The sequence below is a fragment of the Heterodontus francisci genome, chromosome 6 (assembly GCF_036365525.1).
Source record: "Heterodontus francisci isolate sHetFra1 chromosome 6, sHetFra1.hap1, whole genome shotgun sequence".
Lineage (NCBI taxonomy): Eukaryota > Metazoa > Chordata > Chondrichthyes > Heterodontiformes > Heterodontidae > Heterodontus > Heterodontus francisci.
In genome coordinates, this window is record NC_090376.1 from 64,009,595 (window position 1) to 64,036,920 (window position 27,326).

The window sequence follows — 27,326 nt, forward strand, 5'->3', positions numbered from 1 at the left end:
AAAAAATGTTGTCTCTGTGAAGCACTTTGAAATATTTACATTAAAAGTACTGTATAATTACTTCGCTGCTATAATCAAAGCAAGTTGAGTCCACCGACTATCATATGTTACAAACTGATAACAAAGTCTCTCATGGCTTTTATGACCCAAATCAGAATGTTATTTAGACAAAAGATTGATATCTTTAAGCTATTACCAGAGTGAGACAACAGGAGGTAATAACCTTCTCCCATTTGTTGACATATTTTCAGCATCAAAAAAGAGAATTCCATTCTTAGGTATTCCTAAAATGGGCTCGGATTGGTGATTTAAGTAATGTGCAGATTATGTTAGAATAGTGTTTAATATTAGATAATAATTAGATAATTGGATGATCACTACCACAAACAAGGCAAATTATGTCTTGATATTACCACTTCCAGGATGTCAGTAGCAAAATGATAATTTAAATGCACATATAGGCTGATTTCCTTTTAATATGACATTTATTAAATAGCTGGAGATGTGAGTGGTTTTCAACTGAATATTTTAAACTGTATTTAATATTCGACATATATTTTGCAATATTGCCAATTAAGATGTCAAAAACCTTAGCCTGGAAAAACTTGCTTGTGTGAAAATCGTGGATAATCTACTGGTTAGTAAAATCTTTTGGGAGAGATCTGCTATACTGTTTACCCACACGTGCCTACATCTAGTCTGTGCGTTGACAATGTGGGATTTCTCTCCTGCACTGTGGGCTTGAAGAGATCAACAGCGTGCTGTAATTAGGAGCCAATTAAGTCACTTGATGCAGCACAAAGAAAGTAAAGTTGGCTGACCACTAATCACATTGTGGATGATGTACTCTTATTGACTAAGAAAAGCCATTTTCATTTGCCAGAAGTAGCAAATCTTTCCACTTAGAGAAGGAAGACGCTTAAAGGGTCTGATACTCCTTTCCCCACCCAAATCATTTGCCGTGAAGGCGGATGTAACTTAAAGTTGGCAACAACAATCATCTAGAGTAATCTTGAATATAGCTGACTCATGCAGGACACTGCTCGTGCATAGCCCAGGGAGGACTAGCACCAACAGAATCACAGCAGGTTTTTTTCCAACAACTAGATATTAGGCAATCAGAAAGGAGCTTTATTTTATTCGTTCTTGGGATGAGAACATTACTGGCAAGGCGAGCATTTATTGCCCATCCCTTATTGCCCTTGAGAAGGAAGTAGTGAGCTGCCTCCTTGAACCGCTGCAATGCATGTGGTGCTGTTATGGAGGGAAGGGGTCACAAGTGACATATAAACTGGCACAACAGGAAGATACCATTGCAAATTACAATGACACCATTTATGGTACAAACAATTAACAAAAAAGTTTTTAAAAATCTGAGCAGCTTCGAGTAGTCGCTTTAATGCCCATCAGTTAGACCACTCAACAACTGGAAAAACTGAACTAGCTTGCACTTCACATGCATCACCCATTTCTCCATGAAAATTGCAATTAGAGCCTCAGCTTACATAGGACTCCATTTGCATATTTAAATGACTTTGGGCCTGTTTGGGGTGGGAATGCTGGACACCTATTGAAAGGCCTGCCTGAAAATTTAAGCAGCCAGGCCAATGGGTGTCCAAAATCCACCCAGATTTACCTTTGCCAATTGCCTGATTTTCTGGTGAGAAATAAGTGGACAACAGTTGAAAATCCTTTTCCCTCATTTAGTTCTCATCAATTAAATTCTGGAAAGTATCTCCTTGTTTCCAAAGATCCTCATTGGTTTCTTTACACAAGTAACAGTTCCATAACTTCAGCAACAGAGGATGATTATCTTTGTCTAAACCTATTCCTATCACCTTTCTTAATCCAATACTAGCTAATCTCCGATGGCACTGCTCCAGGTAGGCTGGGTCTAAAATGCAATTGTGATGTCTGTCTGGTTATGTTCTGAGAAAGTGAATGTGAGGAATGGAACACAACCAGTGAATAATCGTAACTTGCGTCTTTACCTTTTTCACCATTGCTTGTATACACTGCAGAGTAAGACTCCTCAATTTGCTTAATTTATCCAGATTCCTATGAAGGTCATGGATCTCTCTTAAAACTGTTGCCTGGCCACATAGTTTAGTATCGTCATAATTTTTTATAACCTTATAAGATGATTTCACATATTTTTATAATATGACTGGCAGGATAGTAAATGTTAGCAAGATCTACTGTAGTTTCCCTCAGAACCTTTATTTGACTCCTCTTGTGCTTTATAAAATAAGCTTTATAAAACTTTCTCCCTTCAGCTCTTAGCTACTTTATAATTATCACTGAAAATATTCACTTTAAAATTTTACAATGCTGACTGGAAAAGGTTCATTGATTGAGTCTAGGACATAAATAGAAATAAGGGGCTGGATTTTGTCTTCAGTTGGAAGGCAGGTCCTATGGCGGGGAGCTGGAGAATTGGTGCAGATTTGTCTGCCACGGAACCTGACGCCGTAATGCCGGGTTCCAATTTTCTCGGAGGTGGTAAGGTTCCGTGGCAGCACCTCTGCCACCAAGCAACGGGTTTGTAGTTGAAATATGTTAACTATTGTTTTGCATGCAGTAGTATATAATTCACTGGGATCCTACCAGGCGTTTGCAATCTTCTGCATGACGTGCAGCACTCATGTGCCTTCACTTTCTCGTCTTTGAAAAGCTGGCTCCACCGAGGCGCCAGTCCTTGGTGCTGGCAAAGGTACATTGTTATCTTCATGAATTTTTTTCAGCCACGGACATTGCCTCTAAGCTCAATCTGTGAGGGAAGGGGGGTGGGGGGAGTGGATTTCTGTAAGTGGGTACTGTTTGCAGGGGGAAGGGGGGAACTCTGCAAGTGGGTACTGTTGAGGGGGCTGAAGGGGGATCTCGGTATGTGGGTACTGTTGAGGGGGGAAGGGGGATCTCCGCAAGTGGGTACTGTTGTGGGGGGAAGGGGGGAACTTTGCAAGTGGGTACTGTTGTGGGGGGAAGGGGGGAACTCTGCAAGTGGGTACTGTTGTGGGGGGAAGGGGGAATCTCTGTAAGTGGGTACTGTAGTGGGCGGAAGGGGGAACTCTGCAAGTGGGTACTGTTGTGGGGGGAAGGGGGAACTCTGCAAGTGGGTACTGTTGAGGGGGCTGAAGGGGGATCTCTGTAAGTGGGTACTGTTGAGAGGGGAAGGGGGATCTCTGTAAGTGGGTACTGTTGAGGGGGGAAGGGGGATCTCTGCAAGTGGGTACTGTTGTGGAGGGAAGGGGGGAACTCTGCAAGTGGGTACTGTTGAGGGGGCTGAAGGGGGATCTCTGTAAGTGGGTACTGTTGAGAGGAGAAGGGGGAGCTCTGCAAGTGGGTACTGTTGTGGGGGGAAGGGGGAAACTCTGCAAGTGGGTACTGTTGAGGGGGCTGAAGGGGGATCTCTGTAAGTGGGCACTGTTGAAGGGGGAAGGGGGATCTCTGCAAGTGGGTACTGTTGAGGGGGGAGGGGGATCTCTAAGTGGGTACTTTTGAGGGGGAAAGGGGAACTCTGCAAGTGGGTACTATGGGGGGTAGGTTGAACTTTGCAATCCAACATCAGGAGACGCTGTAAATGGCATCACCAAAGCCGACCCACCACGTGCTTGAGGGGGACAGCCACCGTCATTATGCTAAGTGGCCGCCCACTGCATAAACGCGGCAGTGTGGCCGCAAATGTCACATGCGGGACAGCTGACATTTTGTGCACCTCCTGCCGGCGATAACAAAATCCAGCTCAAGAAATGTAACATTCAGCAGCCCTTACTTATGTGCAGTTATTCTATATTTCTATGTTAAGTCAGTTTGTTGAATTGGAAGTTTAGTTTGAGACCTGCCATTGCTACACATCTTCACAAAAGATGTTTGGTGAATGAGAAACCTTTGCTCAATCACTGCTACCTGTCATTGAAATTTTACTCTTCAAGGCCAAGTCTGATCATCGAGTTGGCGTGTGATCAGGGCGGAGGGGTTGCATTTTCATTTGCGTTCTGCCCCATTTATGCTGAAACACAGTGTATCAGGCAATGAAAATTTTCAATAAAGCCTCACTCCCACTAGTTGCCCAAGGCCCTCCTGACTCGATCTTCGAAATGTGCAGCCAGAGCTCTTACATGAAACAGACCATGCTGTTCTAAAAAGAGAAGCATGCCTATTCATGAGTCTAATGTTTATTGTTGTTCATGTTTTCGCATTTTTACCTTGGAGAATAGTTTGAAAATTTTGCAAGCTGAAAGAACACTCCTTGCCATAGCTGCAGATGTCTTTATACTGGCCAGTAGGTTAGTCCTGTATGGCAGGATGGTTTTATGGACTCCCATAAGCTATACCACGAAAGGTGGGTGTACACCATTCACTGGACATAAGTGTCCCACTGGCTGTCAAACCAAAACTTAGAGCTGGAGCTCTATGTGTTGCCACACAAATACTGCGGCTACAAGAGCAGGTCAGAGGCTGGGAATTCGATGAGTAACCCAGCTCTTGACTCCCCAAAGCTTGTCCACCATCTAAAAGGCACAAGTCAGGAGTGTGATGGAATACTCTCCATTTGCCTGGATGGGTGCAGCTCCAACAACACTCAGGAAGCTCGACGCCATCCAGGACAAAGCAGCTCGCTTGATTGGCACTCCATCCATCATCTTAAACATTCACTCCCATCACTAGTGGTGCACAGTGGCACCAGTGTGTACTATATACAAGATGCACTGCAGCAACTCTCAACCCCTCCTTTGACAGCAGCTCCCAAACCCATGTCCTGTACCTCCTAGAAGGACAAGGGGAGCAGACGCATGGGAACACCACCATCTGCAAGTTACCCTCTGAGCCACACACCATTCTGACTTGGAAATACATCACCTGTTCCTTCACTGTCGCTGGATCAAAATCCTGGAACTCCCTTCCACACAGCACTATGGGTGTTCCCGCACCAGATGACTACTCCAGGTGTGGTCTTACCAAAGCCTTGCACAATTGTAGCAAGACTTCCTTACCCTTGTGGTCTAATCTTGCTATAAAGGCCAATATGCCATTTGCCTTCCTAATTACTTGCTGTACCTGCATGTTAACTTTCTGTGTACCTTGTACCAGTACACAAAAGTTGCCCTGAACATCAATATTTAGAAGTTTCGTGCCTTTTAAAAAATAGTCTGCTTTTCTATTCACCAAAGTGAATAACCTCACACTTCCCCACAATATACTCCATCTGCCACCTTTTTGCCTTCTCATTGCTTACATTCCTACTTAACTTTGTATCGTCAGCAAACTTACATACATTACTCAGTCTTTTCATCTGAGTCATTAATATAGATTGTAAATCAGGCCCCAGCACTGATTCTTGTGGCACTCCACTAATTACAGCCTTCCAACTTGAAAATGCCCCATTTATCCCTCCTCTTAGCTTCCTGTCAGTTAATAAATTCTCTATTCATGTTAACATATTATTCCCAAATCCATGAACCCTTATCTTGTATATTAACCTTTTGTGTGGGACCTTATCAAATGCCTTTTAGAAGTCCAAGAATATTACATCTACTGGCTCCTCTTTATCTACCCTATTAGTTACATCCTCAGAAAACTCTCATAACTTTGTCGAACACAATTTCCCTTTCTTAAAACCATATTGACTCTGTCTAATCATAGTATGATTTTCTAAGTGCATTGTTAAGAGTTCCTTAATAATGGAATCCAACATTTTCCCAACAGCTGTGTCAGACTAACTGGCCTGTTGTTCCCTGTTTCTCTCCCCCTCCTTTCTTGAATAGATGTGCTACATTTGCTAACCTTCAATCTGCTGGAACCATTTGAGAATCAAAGGAATTTTGGAAAATCATAACCAGTGCACCCACTGGACTGAATTTAGTGACCCTGTTGTGGGTCCTGGCACTGGACCCAGAAGAGGGTGCTGTTGCCGCCTGTGACATGTGCGGCTGGCCAACCGTGATCAGACAGCGGGTGGCCACTTACCATAATGGAGGCACGGGGCGCATCCACCGGAAGGCTCCGGGGCAGTGATTGAGGCGTCACATGACTCTAACGCAGGTGCTGGCACCATATTTAAAGCGCTGCCAACCCTGCTGCCTTTATTGCTGTCTTTCAGTGAAGCAGTGAAGCTGGGGTGCTGCTGGACCCACCTGAAGAGGCGTTGGAACTCCCACCCCGTCCGCCCCCCCGTACAAGGGCATACCACTGTTGGGATGGAGCAGGAGCGAGCTGGCACCATGGTTGAGCCAAGAAATCGGGTGGCTCCACAGTTTAGCGATGCTTTCCTGGAGATTCTCCTCCAGGCTGCAAGGGGAAGGTGGGAGATCTTCCTTCCAAGGGATGGCAAGAAGAGATCCTCCTGTCTGATCAAGCAAACCTGGATGGAGATCACAAAGGAGGTCAGCAGTTGTGGGGTCACCCTACATAACTGGGTCCAGTGCCGAAAGAAAGTCAATGACCTACTTCGTTCTGCTAAGGTGAGTCCTCCATACCTGTCTCCTCTTTGGGACTTGCATAAGGCTACGCGGGAGGGAGCACGACATAGGGAGGGAGTGACCACAAAAGTGCTGGCAAGGGGCTTCCTGGCAGCTGCATGGCTGCATCTTGGCGACAGACTGCCTTCTTTCACAGCTCACCCTCATTGCATCCCCTGAGAGTTGACGTGGAGAGAAGCCATGTAGGGAACCCCATCAGGGAATAAGGGCTTGCCACTGGCATAACTGTCCTGTTTCACTTCCTGCAAAGACTTACTATGTCCCTCTTTCCACTTGCAGGACAAAACGCAAGGGAGACCTCAAGGACTAATAGGGGCATCGTAGATCTTCGGCCTCTGTAAACAGTGAGGAGAAGGCACTGGAGGCCCAGGGCAGCCGCTCAATCGTGGATGGTGAACTGGAGTCTCTGCACAACAGAGTGAGAGTTGTGTTCATGTTTCCTCCATCACACTTCTGGAGATCCGCATCACGCATGGTTGGCATGAGGAGATCTGAACCAACCTAACCCAAAAATGTTGGTGTTTTTTCGAGCAGGCGATCCTCTGCAGGATGCTCACACTGACGCTGCAACAGGGGGACAGCCGTCAGCCTCTGAGGGGGAGGCGGAGCAGTCAGATAATGCACTGTCACATCATTCTCTGCACCTTCCACCAGCACAGATGCTTTCTCCTCAGTGGATGTGCATTCGATCTTAGATTCAGGGTCACAAGCTGGTGAGAGCACCATACACGGACCTGAGCAGCTGATGGAGGCTGTGACAGCTGAGGCCACTGACAGTCATAGAGTGCCCCCTCAGCCTTCTCTGCTCTAAGTAAAACAACCCTAGCTTATCCAGTCTCTCTTCATAGCTGAAATGCTCCAGCCCAAGCAACATCCTGGTGAATCTCCTCTGCACCCTCTCCAGTGCAATCAATCCTCCAGGCTGATGCCAAGTCTCTGGTGTTGAGAGCACAGGACATGCTGGAGTTGCAGAGAGGGGTAAGGCAACATCTCATGGAGTTGCCAGAGAAATGCGTGGCCATGTGAACGATGGAGGAGTTCATCCATGTCATGAGAGCTGCCATGTCTCAGGCGTGTGAGCACATGGCTTCCTCCATCGAGGCTTTGGCAATTCTCATGGTGAGCCAGATCCCACAGATGCGCACAGACCTGCACACCATCGCCTTGGCCATGAGCTCAACGCAGCAGCGGCAAGGCAAGAGAAGGACGAGGCACCTGGAGTCTTCTCCAGGTCCTTGTTCTTCTCTGGTCAGCAGGGAGGTTCGAGTGAGCCTTGAAAGGGAGAAGGAGAGACTGGGGGCTCCCCGCAGGACACTCTGAGTGTGGGCAGCAACTCCTCAACCCCTCCACCAGTGACCCCAGCTCCAGTTGTTGTTACGACTGAGGAGAGTCCCGCACCAGTGCTGCAACCCCTCAGACAGTCGGGGCCCTCCAGACCTCGGGCACCCAAAGGATGGCCGCCAAAGTCATCCCAGTCCAAGGAGCAGCCAGATCAGCAGCCTTCCTCCAGCCCAGCTGCTGACGCAGGGGTTACACTTCATAGAAGCACTTGTAAACATATAAAGAAGAGTACCCAGATACACCTGGGTTTCACTTGTGTATTACATGTGCCATTTATATTGTTTTTTGCAAATTTTTCATAGAGTTCACATTCATTGTTGTGAAATTCTCATTCTTTCATGTCTGAATTGTGAGATGCTGCCATCAGCCTTGCTCCCTCAATGGGCTGCCAGTGTTGGCACAGGCCGCCTTTAGTAAGCATCTCAGATGTGCCAGCGGGTGTGGTGCAGCTGGATGCTAGGAACCGGATCAAGTTAGAAAGGAGGCAACAGGCGGAATACAGTGAGGTGAGTCTTTTTTATGTCCACTTTGAGAGGCCTTTATGGTGGCAGGAATTGTGCATATATGAGATTGTCTCTTGTGTCCATTGCGTGTCACTCAATGGCCCTGGTCTCTGCTGCAAGGGAATCATCATGCAGCGGTGCCTACTCATTATCCACTTCCACATCCTCCTCGTTGGATGAGGACTGGCGATTTATCATGTCATCTTAAAGCAAGAACTTCGCCTCTGCAATGCTAGATTATGCAGAGCACAGCAGCCCACCACAATACGTGAGACCTTCTGTAGGGCATACTGCAGGGCTTCACCATATCAATTCTGGCACCAGAATCGCATCTTCAACAGCACAATGCCTATTTGATGGTTGCTCGGTTGGAGCCGTGGCAAGTGTTGCATCTCTCCTCTGCAGCAGTGCGAGGTTCCTCATAGGGGTGTGTAGCCATGCCTTCAATGAGTAGTCCTTGTATCTGACAATCCATCCCTGAAGGTGAGCAGGGGACCTGAAAAATTGTGGCACCTGGAACTGCCAATGTATGTAGGTGTCATGGCTGCTTCCCAGGAAGCGGGCACACACCTGCAGGAAACATTTTCAGTGGTCGCAGACCAGTTGAACCTTGATGGAATGGAAGCCCTTCCTGTTGATGAAGGCAGCTGGTTGTTCCGTGGGAGCCTTGATGGCTAGATGCATGCAGTCGATGACACCTTGCACCTGAGGGAATCTAGCGATGGCCTCAAACCCGATGGTCCTCTTCGCCTGACTGTCATGGTCGGTCCGCCAGTTCCCTTGAATAAGGCATTGGTTACCTCCTTAATGCAGCAATAGGCTACTGCCTACACATGACCCCAGTGGATCCCTGGAAAGGACCAGATGCATAAACATTGAGTGCCACGGTGATTTTCAGGGCCACGGCCATTGGATGTCCACCAAAGCCCATAGGTTGTAACACATCCAGCATCATGGCGCATTAGGCGGTGACAACCTCCCTGGAGAGCCGCAATCTTCACTGACACTGCTGCTCAGACATTTGGAGGTAGCTGAGGCAAGTCCGGTGCACTCTCTGGCACAGGTGGGCCCTTTTGGGCATGGCCAGCTGCTGTCGCTCTTCTCTTGGAGCCTCAAGGATGGGCGCAGCTACATCCTGGCTCTCCCTTCCTCTGAGCCGATGCTGCGCGCCACGGGGGGTCCACAAATTATGAGGTGTATGAGATCCATGCCAGTTGATCATTAGCCCTCCTGAGCACTGTCTTTCAGAGAAGAACTTGTCTTGGCATCTTTTCCTTTGCTACTCTCCTCAGAATACATGCTAATGCCCCTCAGTGCCCACCCTTGCAGAGATCCCAGCAGATATTATGCCCATGCAGCCCTGTCAACCGAGAATGAGCCCACCTGGCCCTGTCACCTGAGAATGAGCCCACCCGTGCAGAGTGCCCAGTGCTGCAGACCGACAATGGCCTCTGCTTCCCTCTCTTCCCCAATCCACTGCTCCCCATGGCTGCCTTCCCGCAGTGGCGCTGAGACATTGCTTCGGTACCGCCAGCTTTCAACGGCACATGAACCCCACCCGCCATTGTCTAAATTCTATACCCCCCCCCCCATTGAATTGCAATCATTTCAGTTCAAATGTATTACAATGAGCTGTTCAGCAATTGAAATTGCAGTCCTGTCATGTGGGGCACACACCACCTTGGAGCTTTCCTGCCACTGACAAAATCACGACGTCTGGCTTCCAGGCAAATGTATCCATCCCTATTCTTCGGTACCCCCCTCACCTCCATTCCCGCTCCTGTTGGCTTCACAAAATTCCACCCACTATCTCTGCAGCTACTCCTTTCAGAACCCTAGCATGTAGGCCACCAGGACCTAGAGATTTTTCAGCTTTTAGTCCCTTAATTTTCTCTAGTACTATTTCTCTTCTGATATGAATTATTTTAAATTCCTCATTCTTATTAGCCCCTTGGTTGCCCTCTATTTCTACTGTGAAGACAGATGCAAAATATTTGTTCAGTGTCTCTGCTATTTGCTCATTGCCCATGATAATTTCTCCTGTCCCTGCCTCCAAGGGACCAATGTTTACTTTAGCTACTCTCCTTTTTAAATACTTGTCAAAGCTCTTACAATATGATTTTATATTCCTGGTTCACTCCCACATTCTATTTTTTCCCTTTTTATCAACTTTTTGGTCACCCTTTGCTGGTTTCTAAAACTCTCCCAACCCCGAGGCTTACTACTATTCTTTGCAATATTATAATCCTCTTCTTTTAGTCTAATACTATCATTAACTTTCCACATGAGCCACAGATAAATCTTTCTTGCTAAGTTTTTTTTTAATGAAATGTATTTTTGTTGAAAATTTTGGATCTCTTTTAATGTTTCGCACTGTTTATTTACCATCATACCTTTCAGTTTATTTACCCAATCAATGTTAGCCACCTCTCCCCTCATGCCTTTGTGATTGGCTTTGTTTAAGTTTAATATTCTTGTTTTGGGCTCAAGTATGTCGCTCTCAAACTTAATGGGGAATTCAATTGTACCTTGATCACTTTTTCCCAGAGAATCTTTCACTATGCGATTGCTAATTAAACCAGCTTCATTACATAAAATGTGTAATGAAAATCAAATCTTTCTGGGTGCTTTTTTCTCCTGTTGATATAAATATGAGAAAGTATTGTCCACTTTAAACTCATCTATTCCTGATATGATTGTACAAAAATGAAAAATTTCCACAGTACAGGTACAAATAACAGTTAATTTTATAGAATTAGTTCAAATTTATGTATTCTTTAATATTTATGATGATTAACATTAATAAAAGTAACAATAAGCTGAGATTTGACCATGTCATGAGCATCTGGTCTACAAAATCAATAGCAATTGCTAGTTTTTCCTGAACTCTAGATTTACATAATAATAATTAATCACTTTGTTTGGCAGTTTTATAAATTATGAGAATAAAGAGAAACATTCTAATTTCTTTCTGTCATTATGCTGCAGCATTGAAAGTGAGTATTTTGATTCCCATTTAATGTACACTCTGTGCTTCTCAGTGGTACAAGAAACCAGATTTCAACCTGTTCATGCCCTATTTGCGATATAGAAGAAAGAATCCTGATCAGCCCTTCTACATTCTTCATCCAAAATTTGTCTGGCAGCTTTGGGATATAATCCAGGAAAGCACTCAGGAAAAAATACAGCCAAACCCCCCCTCCTCTGGCTTCATTGGTAAGTCTATCTTTTCTCTTTTCCAGTGAGTCATATAGTTTAACTGTGCAATAAAAGTCTAATGAAAACTCTAACTTGTTTCTTTCCAAACTGCTCACACTTGGGCCGGCATTTTGTTGAGCTCCCGACATTGGGCTCCATGGCGGGGGGTGGGGGGGTTGCTGGAAGATCACAGCGGCCCGCCATGGAGCCTGATGCCAGGATTGTGGGGCCGATCTTCCTGGCAATGGGGAGGCTCCGTGGTGGCCCCCCTGCCATTCGGAAATGGGACCCAACTTTACGTATTTAAATAAAGGGAATGAATACATTTAAATACCATTCACCGCAATCTTACTGGCTGTCTGGGATCTTCTGTGTGACGGGCGGCACTCACACGCCTTCACTTTCCCATCCAGGGAAAGCTGGCGCCACCGGGGTAGGGAAGGGGGGCAACTTCGGATTTTTAGTAAAATGGGGGGTGGGGAATGGGGTCAACTCTGCATTTCTAGTGGAGGGTGGAGGGAAGGGGTGAGGTTGGTGGGGGGAGAGGCCAAATCTTCAATTTAAGTATCTTGGTAGGGAGGAACAAGGTGCCCATTTATTTTCATTGTATTGTGGGGGGGGGGGGTGGGACGGGTCAGAAATTTATTTGCAGTGTAGTGAGGGAGGGTACAGGGTCCAACTCTGTACTTTCTGTGCAGGTCTGGCAGCCCTTTAAAAATGGTGCCATCACCTGCACAGAGGCAGCTGATGCTACTCACGGCATCGCTGAGGCTGTCGCTGCCAGGTGATTGGAGGGGCAGGGGGCGGCCTGCTCAGCATATTTAAATGAGCGGTCATGCACAAGATTGCAGCGGAGCGCGGCCCGTGCATGCAGGCCGCCATTTTTTTGCCCGCCGCTGCTCCCTCCCAGCAGTAAGAGAATAAAATGCAGCCCTTGGTATTTACAAATGATACTGCCAGTGAAAATGTAGCTGGATGTAGAAGAAAATTAATTTTTCTGAAAAGTGAGAAGAACTCAAGGCAACTAAGTCACGAGACCATGATGGCAAGCACTCTATGCTTTTGAGAGAAGTCAAAGTTGATTCCAGAGGCTCTAACCACAATTTTTCAATTCTCCTAAAATATGCAAGTTAGTCCACGGAACTGGAAAATAGCTAATGTTACACCCTTATTCAGGAAAGAGCAGAATGGTAAACCAATTAACTATAGGCCAGTTAGTCTAACCTCAGTTGTGGGCAAACCTTAGAATCAATAATCCAAGATAAAATTTGTAAGAATTTAGAAATGGATGGGTTAATCAGCAGGAACTTGTCAAAGACAAGTCATGTTGGACAAATCCAAAAGAGTTTATTGAAGAAATGTTTGATTGGATAAGGAGAACGCAATAAATATAGTGAGCTGAATTCTATAAGCCCACCGCTGAAATCGGCGGTGGTGAATAAATTGCGGGCTGCACGCCAAAGAGCTGCCGCAATTCCAAGCACGCCGGCTCATTTAAATAGCCGGGATGAGCCGTTTCCCCCCCCCCCACCGATCACGTGGAGGGGGCAGGCTGTCCATCCCCGGCAATGGCGTTAGCTGCCTGTGCGCAGCCATTTTTAAAGGGCTGTTAGTCCTACTGACAGATTTAAATATTTAAAGAAAGGTTAATTGAAAATATATAAATACATCTCTTTTGCCTCTCTCCTACACCCCTATAAGAATTTAATTAATTATTTGCCCTTCTCCCCCCCAAAAACACTTACCTTTATCATCTGACCTTCCCCCCACCTCACATTGCACAAACTTTAAACTATAACCCTTCCCCTACACCCATGAGGCTAATTTGACCCCGTTACCCCCCACACTACACTGAGAAACTTGCCTCCTCCTCTTCCCACTAGTGTTGTACTTCGTTACCCCTGACAGGGATCTGAGGCGCGGCAGTGGCGGCTGCCGGGGTGAAGATCGCGGTAGGATATTAGGAGACAGCAGGACAGTAATTAAGTCAGGTATTGTAATTTATTTAAATTGCGATCCTATCGCCGAGCGGCGGGGGTGCCACCATGTGGCCTCACCACCGCCAGCAATATCGGGCTGGCCCTGCTGTCGTCGAGGTCCGTGGTGGGCCTCATCCAGGGTCATCTTCATGCCCCCTCCCCGCCAGGGATCTCGATGTCAAGGCCTCGCTAGAATCCAGCCCAGTGTGTATGCGGGCTGAAATTTATACTTCCGCCGTTGCAGGCTATACATCGCGGAGCCTTCACGATATTAAACATGGCGGCTCATTTAGATGTCCAGGACGGATTGCCCCTCCCCGATGACGTGGAGGGGGCAGGCGGACTGTCCCCGGCAATGGCGTCAGCTGCCTTTGCGCAGGCGCTGATGCCATTTTTAAAGGGTTTTGTACCCTAATTTTAAATTGGCATATTTAAACGTATAACGTAAATGAAAAAATTTAAATCTATTTAAATTGCCCCTCTCTCAACCCTGCAATAACCATAAAATTCATTACTTGCCCTCTCCCCCCCAAAAAAACCACTTCCCCTGCCCACACGGACGGGGTCCGAAGGCGTGGGTGTGCCAGCCACCGGCACCAGTATCACAGCGGGACAGAAGGCGGAGGTAAGAAGGTAATTAATTCCTTTATTTAAATTATGTAAATGTGGCTTCCATCACTGAGCAGCGGGGAGGGCTGCCACAAGGCCTTGACATCGCCAGCAATGTTGGGCCGGGCCTTCCTGGCATCAAGGCCCGTGTTGGGCCTCCGCATTTTCCGCTCCCCCCCCCCCACCCCCACCCCGCTACGATACCTGATGTCGGGGGGTCTGTAAAATTCAGCCCATGTATTTTTGAAGATATTCAATAGGATGCCTCACAAGAGGCTTGTTAGAAAAGTTTAGTCATTTAATGTAAAGAAAATGCAGCAGCATGGATAGAAAGTTGGCTGATAAGATAAAATGGCTATTGTTCAGATGGGAAAAGAGTTAGAAGTGATGTATGCCAGGGACAGTACTGGGTCTACTTTATTTCTCAGTAAATATAATTGATAATTGATCTCAATTTCAAAATTAGCTAATAAAACAAAATTATGAGGTTCGGCCAACACTTGAGAAGGGACTGTAAAATATTTCAGGAAGAAAGATTAAAGGAATGGCAGACTTATAGCAATTGCAATTTAATGTAGATAAGTGTGAGGTAAAAAAAACAAAAATGGGAGTATATACTTAATGGTTAGTCACTGAAGGATGTGAATGAACAGAGAAGCCTAGGGATTCAAATACATAGTTCCCAAAAATGCAAGTGCATTTAGATAAACCCATAAAAAAAAGCTCATTTTGCTATTATACATTGGGGTATAGGGTGCCAAAGAGAAAAATATAATGAGGAATTTATACAAAATGTTAGTTAGGCCACAAGTGAAGTACTGTGTGTAAATTTAGGTGTCCCATTATAAAAATACTAAAACCATATGTTACGACCAGGTGAGAATGGGGTCTAGGGTTCCCTCTCAGCCTTCACCTGGTCTTAAACACACCATTTTTTTTAGCTCCCCCTTAGTGAATCCTTGTTCACTAACTTCCAATTATAAGGCAAAGAAACTAGTCAAACAGGTTTTCTCAGGTTTAAAGAAAAAAGGTTGAACTTTATTCAGCTAAAACTCCAATTCGGTTAACGCCCACGGGTATGTGACGTGCCCACGCTAGCATGCATATGCGATACACATATGCAGATAGAGACAGAAAAGAGCAGAAGAAATAAAGTGGAAAATGTTTGAGGCACTATCTGAAGATGGTTTTGGTTACTGTTCTTCGAGCTCGCTGTAAAGTCCTTGATTGTAGGTTGGGACTGAGCATTCTTCTTAAACCTTGTTCGATGTAGGAGACTTTTTTTCCTTGAAGTTCATGTGTCCCCAGTGGGACCAGAGGCTTGTGAGAAAGAGATGGGAGCCAACAGGAGAGGTCTTCTCACTCCAGGAGCAAACAGTTTTTCTGAGTTCAAACACTCTGTGGCGAGTTCAAAAAACCCTGGACCAGCCAGTTAGTCATGTGGCCAGCTGGTTTAACCAGTCCTGGCTTTTGTGGATTGTATCACCTTAGTGGGCTCTGGAATGCTCCTCCTTACACCTTCAACTTCTGGTGATCAAAATCCATTGTGGGTTGAAAGTGTCAGGGAATGGTCCTTTTGTCTCCACAAGCACTATCTGTTAGTATGCAAATGTTTTTCAGCTAAATGACTGGCAGCCCTTGCAACAGGCCTTCTCTTCCCAGCAAGTTTAAAATCAATGTTCATATGACAAAATTAATATGCCTCATTCTTGGCAGGTGAGTCCTGCATGACAGATAACATAATGTAAATTTACCAGGATGATGCTAGAGAATGGAAGCTATAATTATGAGGAGAGACTTAAGATGCCGGGGCTATTTGCATTGAGGTAGGGAAGGCGAAGAGGAAATTTAATGGAGATTTTTTTAAATTATGAAGAGTTTTGATAGGAAAAGGAAAAAACTAGTTCCTCTGGTTGGGAAGTCAGTGATGAAAGTTATCAAATTAGAACTATTACTTAAGAGTGAGTAAAGCAGTTTGGAGAAATTCCTTCATGTAGAGGTTGTTTCAGCATGGAAGAGAGCGTGCACCCCATATTGGACAAACAGAGTGGATTTTTTAGGATTTCATTTTTCTCTGTTGTGAAGAAACCCATCATGCTTAAAAGCTTTCAAATCAAAATCCATAAATGAATAAAATAATTATATTATGTAGAATTTACAGCACAGATAGCCTTTGTTGATGTTTTGCTCCAATAATTAAATTGTACTATATAAAACTCGTCTTTTCCAAAGATACAGATTGTCTGAAATTTATAAATTGGATGCTACACCACTTTATATGAAATATAATAATAGGCATTGAGCAATGAAATATTGCTAATATTTTATTACATGGTGCTACAGAGGGTGGTGAGTGCCTGGAACTTGCTGCCAGGGGAGGTGGTGGAAGCAGATACGATAGCGACGTTTAAGAGACATCTTGACAAATATATGAATAGGAAGGGAATAGAGGGATATGGGCCCCAGAAGTGCAGAAGATGTTAGTTTAGGCAGGCATCAAGATCGGCGCAGGCTTGGAGGGCCGAATGGCCTGTTCCTGTGCTGTACTGTTCTTTGTTCTTTGTACATTGATTTTAAGCCTCCCTACAGATTCAATTTGATTGGTTTGTGATCAATACTGGGCTATTAGAGGTGCTACTAGTGTTAGCACCCCTAGGCTAGGAAGTGGAAAATTAGCCAGGCTTCCTGTTCCTGATCATTATCCAATAGACCTTGATGGAAAGTGTGCTTGTATCATTTTTGGATAAGGGCACAATCACATTTGGCTGTGGTACCCCTCATAGTTGATTAGTTTGCCAATACTTTTACAAGGAAAATGACAATTGGGATCAAGTGCCATAGAACACTCAAGGAATTATACATTAGCAGCCATCAGTTTTTTCAAGAGATTTGCTGTCCTATTTGCCATGCTCCTCCACAAGCTTCGCTACTCCAGTACCTCACCAGGAAACTCAGCATTCAAAGACATGAAGAGTGTTAGCATTTGCCCATACAGGCATCAATGATTTTTCAATGGTGTGATAGGTCTTAATTACTGTCAAACAACCTCTCTGGCACCGAAATTTACTTTTACAAGTTTGGAGTCTCATTGCTTCAGATTTTAATAATTGTTGGAGACTTTAAAAAAAAAATACATGTTTTACTTTTTCTTTTAACTGCAAAATCAGGACCATTCCAATAGAATAAAGGTAAACAATATATATTTGTGCATTGGAACTCAGTAAATATACATTCATTATCAGAAAGCTGATGACAAAACACCACATACAATAAAGAGGAAAGAATAACTTTACAAAATCAATTACAAAAACAAATTTACAAACAACTATTCTACATTTTACTGACTTCATAATTTATATTGGATTACAAAATAATAGCAGGATTTTAAGTTGAAATATAACATAATTAACACACTTAAAGGCTGACTTAATTGGGTAAAAACATTTACAGAAGTAAGTATTGAACTAAGTAGACCATGAACACATTTTGAACAGCAAATATATTTAAGCCTTGGTCACTTTTGCCTGCAGTACACATAGAATACTATTGGTGGACATTAAATCATTCCATAAATGGTATTACAGATCTTGATGAAAACACTATTGAAGATTACAACTGCAATGCTTCTAGAAGGTTTTTTTTTGTTATATTATACTACAGATTACTAATAACGTCACAATGTAGTTATGCTCAGTTGTCTCAATTGATAATATAGATGAGCAGTCACTACAGTTTGGCTTGTACTGTTACAGCCAACTTTTGTACTTTGTATCCTTACTTCTCACAGTCAGAGCTACAATGGCTAAAATCTAAATAACATTTTATACCATTGATTAGCTCCCCCTGCATTCCTCCCCGCCTCCCCCCCTCCCCATCCATTCCCCCCACCACCCCCACCCCCCAACCCATCCTCTCCAACCAGCGTCTCAAAGGATTGATGCAATCCGGAACATAAATTACTGATTAGTACAAAATATATCCTAGCGTAGAATTCTCTGAAAAGGCAGTGTGCTCTAGATGAGCTAAAATATAGAACTTAAAGAGGTAAGGATAAAGTTCATTGTAGTTTTAATTATTTTATGATTCTTCTTCCACTCTTTATTTTTCCTTTTCTCCTTCCCAAACATGTGTGTCACTTTTCTTTTTGCCAATTTTTCTCACCTTTTCTTTCCTGCACTTAAAGCATTGTCTGCTTCTGGTATGTGATAGTTGGTCCTGTAGGTATCAGACCTCCCATCTGGTACCTCCCCCATATCACCCAAGACAGTCAATAGCTTTCTAATCTTGACCCACAATGGTGCTTAATCACTAGATATGGATGAGGGAGCCCATTCAGCCCATCATAACTCATTCATTCAGAATAAGGACCTCCATCTAACTGCTTCCTGATGGAGTTTAAGGTCTTTGCCATCTCTACATTACCTGAAGACCTTTCCAAGTTTTAATTATAATTTGCATGAAATTCTTTCTGACATCTGTCCTTTCATTGGTTTTAACACAAGACCAATTGCTAAACTTGCATTTATGTCATTCACATCCTCAGAATTTCCCACAGTGCTTCACCACCATTGAATTACATTGAAACTGTTGTCACTCACTATTGTAATGTAATAAAACACAACAGCCAATTTGCACATATTTGTTATGCAAGTACTTCCATTTTTTGTTAAATTTTGTGGACTTGTATTTTATAACCAAAAAAAGGATTCCATAGATGCTGGATTTTGTGGGTTTTTTTCAAAAAGAGATCATCGGAAGGTCTTTTGGACTTGATTTTAAATAACCCTTATTGGAAGTCACCTTTCTTCAGATTAATACCCAGCTAGGGCTTTTTGACTTGGAGAGTATGTTTACAGAGAAGTGACAGGTCAAGATTTATAGAGGTCAGGAGGCTTGACTCTGGAGATATTGTTTGTGGCTTAGCTTTGGACAGTGAGTTGGAGAAAGCCAGCCAAGAGAGCAGTCACCCCAGCTCAGTCTTTTCCATCTCTTTGAAAAGCCTGCCAGCTTTTCCATCTCTTTGAGAAGCTCTTGGAGGTTATCGATTTTGGACCAAAAAAGGATAGAGCAGGGTACTTTCCAAATGGGAAGAGGTTAAGTACAGTGGATGTCCAAAGAGACTTGGGGGTTCAGGTGCATAAATCTTTAAAATACCACGAGCAAGTGCAGAAAATAATCAAAAAGGCTAATGGAATGCTAGCCTTTATATCCAGAGGATTGGAGTATAAAGACACAGAGGTTATGCTGCAGCTGTACAAAACCCTGGTTAGACCCCACTTGGAGTACTGTGAGCAGTTCCGGGCACCACACCTTAGGAAGGATATACTGGCCTTGGAGGGAGTGCAACATAGGTTTACAAGAATGATACCTGGACTACACGGGTTAAGTTACGAGGAGAGATTACACAAATTAGGCCTGTTTTTGCTAGAATTTAGAAGGTTAAGAGGTGATCTGATTGAAGTCTTCAAGATATTAACAGGAAAAGACAGACTAGATAAAGATAAACTATTTCCACTGGTTGGAGATTCTAAAACTAGGGGGCATAGTCTAAAAATTAGGACCAGACCATTCAGGAGAGATGTTAGGAAGCACTTCTTCATGCAAAGGGTGGTAGAGGTTTGGAACTCGCTCCCACAAACAGCAGTTGAAGCTAGAACAGTTGTTAATTTTAAATCTGAGATAGATTTTTGTTAAGCAAAGATATTAAGGGATATGGACCAAAGGCAGGTAAGTGGAATTAGGCCACGGATCAGCCATGATCTCATTGAATGGCGGGACAGGCTCAAGGGGCTGAATGGCCTACTCCTGTTCCTATCTTGCTATGTTCCTATGTTCTTATAAGCCAGTGTAAGAAATAGAGAAATTGATGCTATATTCATCCTAAAAGTCCTGCTTGAAACCTGTGTTGCTGCATTTCTCCTGAAATGCTGGAAAAACCTGCCGGATAAATACTTGACGCTGCCAGAACGAATTGCTCCAGAAAAGGACCCCAGTGACCCATCAATGTATACCTGGACGCCAGACAAAAAAAAGGACATCTGATATTTTTCCATATCTTCTCTTTTTTTCTTCAAGAATTAGCAAGTATTTGGCCAAAGTATTCCTTTTGTCTATTTTTGTATAGGAGCTCTAAAAAGAAAATCTTTTTTTTCAGTTAACCGATGTGCGTGGTGTGTGTGTGAGAGGGACTAAGGTAAAGGGGAACTCTCATATTTCATTCTGTGTGCTAATGCTATGCTTCTTTACTAATTATGTCTTGTTTTATAATAAACTGATAATTTTGCTGTTTATTAAAGAAACCTGTTTTTTTTAAATTAATTCGTGGGATGTGGGCGTCGCTGGCTAGGCCAGCACTTATTTTTATTTTTTATTTATTTATTTTTTATTTAGAGATACAGCACTGAAACAGGCCCTTTGGCCCACCGAGTCTGTGCCAACCAACAATCACCCATTTATACTAATCCTACATTAACCCCATATTCTCCACCACATCCCCACCATTCTCCTACCACCTACCGACACTAGGGGCAATTTACAATGGCCAATTTACCTATCAACCTGCAAGTCTTTGGCTGTCCATCCCTAATTGCCCTTGAGAAGGTAGTAGTGAGCTGCCTTCTTGAACTGCTGCAGTCCATGTGGGGTCGGTACACAAACAGTGCTGTTAGAATGGGAGTTCCAGGATTTTGACCCAGCAACAGTGAAGGAACAGCGATATAGTTCCAAGTCAGGATGGTGTCTGATTTGGAGGGGAACTTGCTGGTGGTGGTGTTCCCATGCATTTGCTGCCCTTGTCTTTCTAGTTGGTAGAGGTCGTGGGTTTGGAAGGTGTTATCTAAGGTTGGTGTATTTTATTCTGGGAAAAAGAGTAGAATCTATGATTGACTGGATCGGTAACTGGGTATACATTTAAATATATGTTGTGACCTGTGGAGAAGTGGAACTAGAAAAGACAGTGCAGTCCTCCCACCTCAGGCATAACAAGATTAGATTAGAGATACAGCACTGAAACAGGCCCTTCGGCCCACCGAGTCTGTGCCAAACATCAACCACCCATTTATACTAATCCTACATTAATCCCATATTCCTACCAAACATCCCCACCTGTCCCTATATTTCCCTACCACCTACCTATACTAGTGACAATTTATAATGGCCAATTTACCTATCAACCTGCAAGTCTTTTGGCTTGTGGGAGGAAACCGGAGCACCCGGAGAAAACCCACGCAGACACTTGCAAACTCCACACAGGCAGTACCCGGAATCGAACCCGGGTCCCTGGAGCTGTGAGGCTGCGGTGCTAACCACTGCGCCACCCTTATCAAGATCCTACAACAGCATCAAGACAAATAATGATCAATGGTGCTGACTGAGGCCAGAACACCTTCAATAAGTACCATGTGATCTTTTACATGCATCTGGAACCTCAATTTAATTTTGACACAATGGGGTCAATTTTAATCTTCACCATCTAGAAGGTAATCTGACAGTGCATATTGCCTGCCATTATTGAACCCACCCAATATTTATTCCATTGATAAACCCCCATCTCTGACAATGCAGCACTCCCTTGGCACAGCACTGAAGTGTCAGCATAGATGAAGGATTCTCCACCTTTTTGCTCCTGAGTTACCCCTCTCATATAATAAAAATTCCATGGACACCTTGCAACACAGTATTTATACTGTATAACCATTAGTTATATAATTCAACATATATATTTATTATTTTTGTTTTACTTAATGGGAAACTTGTTGCTGGTGCTGGGCAACAATTCTGTCAAGACGTGGAGGTATCTTGAACAAGCACGTGTGTATGTCATGGGGTCAATGTTCATCCTGGCTCGGTTATGCTTAAGTTAGTGGACTGTTTCTGAGGTTGGTAGATTGTCACTGTGAGTTTGGTAGGCTGTTATTGTGTGGTTGGTTGATATTCACTGAGGTTGGTAGCCTGTCACTGATGTTGGTAGACTATCAAAGTGAGGTGGATAGACTGTCATTAAGGTTAGTAGACTGTCACTTTGAGGTGGGTAGACTGTCACTGTGAGATTAGTAGACTATCACTGTGAGGCTGGTAGACCGTCAATGTGAGATTGGTAAACTGTCACTGTGAGGTTAGTAGTCTGTCACTGTGACATGGGTGGACTATCACTGTGAGGTGGATAGGCTGTCATTAAGGTTGGTAGACTATCACTGTGAGGTGGGTAGACTGTCACTGAGGTTAGTAGACTGCCACTGACATTAGGGGGCTAGCACTGTGCGGTGGGTAGACTGTCATTGCGAGGTGGGGAGACTGTCACTGAGGTTTTTTATTTTCGTTCAGGGGTGTGGGTGTCGCTGGCTATGTCAGCATTTATTGCTCATCACTAATTGCCCTTGAGAAGATGGTGGTGAGCTGCCTTCTTGAGCCACTGCAGTCCTTGTGTGTAGGTACACCTACAGTGCTGTTAGGAAGGGAGTTCCAGGATTTTGACCCGGTGACAATGAAGGAACAGGCAATATAGTTCCAAGTCAGGATGGTGTGTGGCTTGGAGGGGAACTTGCAGGTGGTGGTGTTCCCATGCAAATGCTGCCCTTCTCCTTCTAGGTGGTGGAGGTCGCAGGTTGGAAGGTGCTGTCAAAGGAGCCTTGGTGAGTTGCTGCAATTCATCTTGTAGATGGTACATATTGCTGCCACTGTGCATCAGTGGTGGAGGGAGTGAATGTTGAAGGTGGTGGATGGGATGCAAATCAAGCAGGCTGCTTTGTCCTGGATGGCATCGAGCTTCTTGATTTTTGTTGGAGCTGCACCCATCCAGGCAAGTGAAGAGTATTCCATCGGACTCGTGACTTGTGCCTAGTAGATGGTGGACAGGCATTGGGGAGTCAGGAGGTGAGTTACTCGCTACAGAATTCCCAGCCTCTGATCTGCTCTTGTAGCCACAGTATTCATATGGCTGGTCCAGTTCAGTGTTTGGTCAATGGTAATCCCCAGGATGCTGATAGTGGGAGATTCAGAGATACGAATGCCATTGAATGTCAAAGGGAGATGGTTAGATTGTCTCTTGTTTGAGGCAAGAGAGACAAAACAATGGTGGACTGTCACTGTGACATTGGTGGACTATCACTGTGAGGTGGGTAGACTGTCACTGTGAGGTTGGTGAGCTATAACTGAGGTGGGTTGACTGTTACTGAGGTTGGTGGACTGTCACTGTGATGTGGGTAGACTATCATTGAAGTTTGAGAGGTGGGTTGACAGTCACTGAAGCTGATAAAGTGCTGATGAGATCGATGGTGTTGATGGCCGTAACAGTTGTCGCTTCTCCTCTTGTCGATTACTAATGAGCTGAGTGGAGCGCGCCTGCTGAGACTGGATGCCATCGCCTCGACAACACAGCGCTGGGCCAATAACCATGAGCCTTACGGCCCAAGTAGCAGTTTCTAGTTCCTCACGTTCTGTGCATGGCTGGAGCCACAGACTAAAATGATACCGTGCTGGTATCAATCAATGTCTTGGAATGGAAGGCAAAACTCTATTCCCTGGATATAGTAACCTTTGGAGATTAACATTAAATTTACTGTGCAATGGAGACAGGGAGCCACTGGTGGATTCCTTGAAATTTTAATGTGCCTAACTAGCAGGCCACAGAACCCACCTCCAGTTGAGAACCCCGGCAAGTTGACCAGAGTGCTACAGTTATCGCATGATGTATTTTAACTTATACTCCAATGAACAACAATGTAATTAGGTATTCTTTTTGCTTTGTTTATTGCTGCACAGTTATTTGAAATGCTTAGTGGGGAACCTACTAATACCTGGAGATGGTTTTCTGCTTCACCTTTGGTAGTGTAGCACTTTGTACTTATCTGTGTTGAGTTCCATCTGCCAATGATTTCTCAATTGCATATTTAAATTAAATCCTCTTATAGGTCCCTAACTGCTTTGTCAGCCCCCAAAGTTTAAAATCACCTGCAAACCTAATCAGTTTGAACTGCTTTCTGTACCAAAGTCATCAATGTATTTTTTTTATTATTCTTTCATGGGATGTGGGCATTGCTGACAAGGCCTGCATTTGTTGCCCATCCTGAATTGTCTTTGACAACTGAGTGGCTCGCAAGGTCATTTCAGAGGGCAGTTAAGAGTTAAGAGCTGTGGGTTTGGAGTCACATGTAGACCAGACCAGGTAAAGACAGCAGATCTCCTTCCTAAAGGACATTAGTTAACCAAGTGGGTTTTTATGATAATTGATAGTTTCATGGCACCATTACTGAGAGTAGCTTTCATTTCCATTTTTTAAAATTAAATTTAAATTCCACCAGCTGCCATGGTGGGATTTGCACCCTTGTCCCCAGGGCATTAGCCCAGGTCTCTGAATTATTAGTTCAGTTACATTACTACTACTCCACCACCTCCCCCCTATAGTATAATTGCATAAGCTTGGAATAACATAGGCCTGAGCTCTGAACCCTGGAGTACTCCACTCAGTACTTTCCCTGACATCACTTCCCTACCAAGTGCCCTCTGTTATAATTCAATCAGCCAATTCCTTATCCCACTTCCTTCAGTTTCAGTAGCAATCTTTCATGAGGAACTTTGTCAAAAACCCTTGACAGGCCACTTCTTCAGAAAGTCAAAGAGGCTCATCAGGCAGGATCATCCCCTTCTAATGTTATGTTGCACTAATATTAGATAGACTTCTCAAATTTGCTCCTGATAATTAGTTCCATTAATTTACCAGGTATTGATGTGAGACTGATGAGCCTTTAGTTGCCTAAATTAAATGTGGCCTTTTCTTGATGTACACTTATATTGAATCTATTGGAACCTCCCCAACATTCACTGATACTCCAATGATTGTTAGTACTTCATAAATTTCATTCCCAGTTTCTATTAGTTCACTGGGATAGATACTATTTGTACCCAGAGTTTCAATTTTAATTTTTTTCATCTGCATGGAATCTTCACTTTATTGATGTTGAAGTCTTTAAATCTGCATGATACGAGGTAATATATTGGCATGGATTAAGGATTGGTTAACAGGCAGGAAACAGAGAATAGGAATAAATGGGTCATTCTCACGTTGGCAGGCTGTGACTAGTGAAGTACCGCAGGATCAGTGCTTAGGTCCCAGCTGTTCACAATATATATCAATGATTTGGATGTGGGGACCAAGTTCACGGATGACACAGAACTATATGGGAATGTGTGTTGTGAGGAAGATGCAAAGCGGCTTCCAGGGGATTTGGAAAGACTTAGTGAGTGGGCAAGAATGTGGCAGATGGAATATAATGTGGAAAAATGTGAGGTTATTCACTTTGGTAGGAGGAACAGATATGCAGGGTATTTCTTAAATGATAAGAGATTTGAAAGTTTAGATGTACAAAGGGACCTGGGTGTCCTTGTCAATAAGTCACTGAAAGCTACCATGCAGGTGCAGCAAGTAATTAAGAAGGCTAATGGTATGTTAGCCTTTATTGCAAGAGGATTTGAGTACAGGAGTAAAGAAATCTTGCTTCAATTGTACAAAACCTTGGTTAGACCGTACCTGGAGTACTGTGTACAGTTTTGGTCCCCTTACCTTAGGAAAGATATTATTGCCATAGAGGGAGTGCAACACAGGTTCACCAGACTTGTTCCCGGGATGGCGGGACTGTCCTATGAGGAGAGATTGGGGAAACTGGGCCTGTAGTCTCTAGAGTTTCAAAGAGGTGATCTCATTGAAATCTACAAAATACTTGAAGTGATAGACATGGTAGATGCAGGTAAGACAATTCCCCCGATTGGGGAGGTCTAGAACCAGGGGACACAATTTCAAAATAAGGGAAAAGCCACTTAGGATAGAGATGAGGAGAAATTTCTTTATTCAGAGGGTTGTGAATCTTTGGAATTCTCTATCCCAGAGGGCTGTGGAAGCTCAGTCATTGAGTATGTTTAAAGCAGAGATTGACAGATTTCTAAATACAAATGACATAAAGGGATTTGAGGATAGTGTGGGAAAAAGGCATTGAAGTTGATGATCAGCCATGATCATACTGAATGGCGGAGCAGGCTCGATGGAACTGAATGGCCTACTCCTGCTCCTATGTTCCTAATTATTTCTGCAACTGTAGTTTTTCTTGTTGTAATCTTCTCTAGTGAATAGTTCAAGGGAGTGTCATTCAATATACTAATTAGTCTCTTGCTTATCCTCAATTTCATCCCCATTGGCACCCTCTAATATTCTCATCTCCTCCCTCACTGTTCTATTAATATGACGGTACTAGAAGTATGTCCTCTTGTTGTGTTTAGCATCTGCAGTTATCCTTGCTTCTAGTTCCCTCTTTGCTCCTCTGATCACCAGTTAAACATTCTTCTAAAGATTCCTATGATCTTCTCAATGGATCTTCTTATCCTTCTCCCTGTATGCCTTATGAAGATTTTGTTTTTAAATTGCTTCTGATTGTTTTGTTGAACTACCGAGGATCATTTTCTTTAGCCTACATTTGCTAATTTTTGGTATGCCTTTGTCCTCAATTTTCTTCAGTATCTCTCTGAAGGCACTCCTTCCACAGAGGTGCTAATATCAATTTCCCCAATCAATCTATTTCAGCTTTTCTCTCACACCTTTGTGTGACATATGAAATAATGGGCTGAATTTTCAATACAGGGTCAGGAACCCGATGCCCAGGTGATTTCCGGGTCCTGACCCTGCACCTCAGCTGCATCAATGTAAATGCTCTAATCGGACTGAAGGTGAACCCAACGAGTGGTGCCGAGCATCTGCAGGTGGTGGGAGCTGCCTGTAGCGCACGAGTGACAAAGGCAGGCAGCAGCCATGATGAAGCTGGCCGTGGCCCGGCCAATGAGAGCAGGCAGCTCCATGGAGGACGGTGGAATAAAAAGGTGAGGCAGCGCTTTCAAAATATTAAAAAAAGTTCTGTGCTGGGCCTGGCACAAGATTCCTGTGGGCCCAAAACATTTCATCTCCCATCAAAAATGTTTGCCGCCTGCCCACTGCAAGATGGACAGCTGTGTACTATTGTGCACCAGACTGGTCAGGCACCCCAGAATCCTCATTGTAAATTGCCTTGAAGCCCCCAGGTCTCTTAATGAGCTCCTCCATGAGTTTAATGGTCCATTAATTGGAGGTGAGTGGCAGTTCACTAATGTCCTTTACGGAAGGAAATCTGCTATCCTTATCTGGTCTGGCCGACATGTGACTCCAGACCCACAGCAATGTGGTTGACTCTTAAATGCCC

General features: G+C 44.0%; 1 protein-coding gene across 2 annotated transcripts in view; it reads left to right on the forward strand.

Annotated features, from left to right (window-relative positions):
* Positions 1-27,326, forward strand: part of LOC137371348 (beta-galactoside alpha-2,6-sialyltransferase 2-like) — an 84,079-nt gene that overhangs the window by 35,925 nt on the left and 20,828 nt on the right. The window contains exon 4 of one of the 2 annotated variants that reach the window (XM_068033804.1): positions 11,365-11,539. In XM_068033804.1, coding sequence (XP_067889905.1) covers positions 11,365-11,539 — 175 coding nt within the window. Of the gene's footprint in view, positions 1-11,364; positions 11,540-13,291; positions 13,513-27,326 lie in introns of those variants that run through there. The other variant, XR_010975207.1, reaches the window with a different exon arrangement.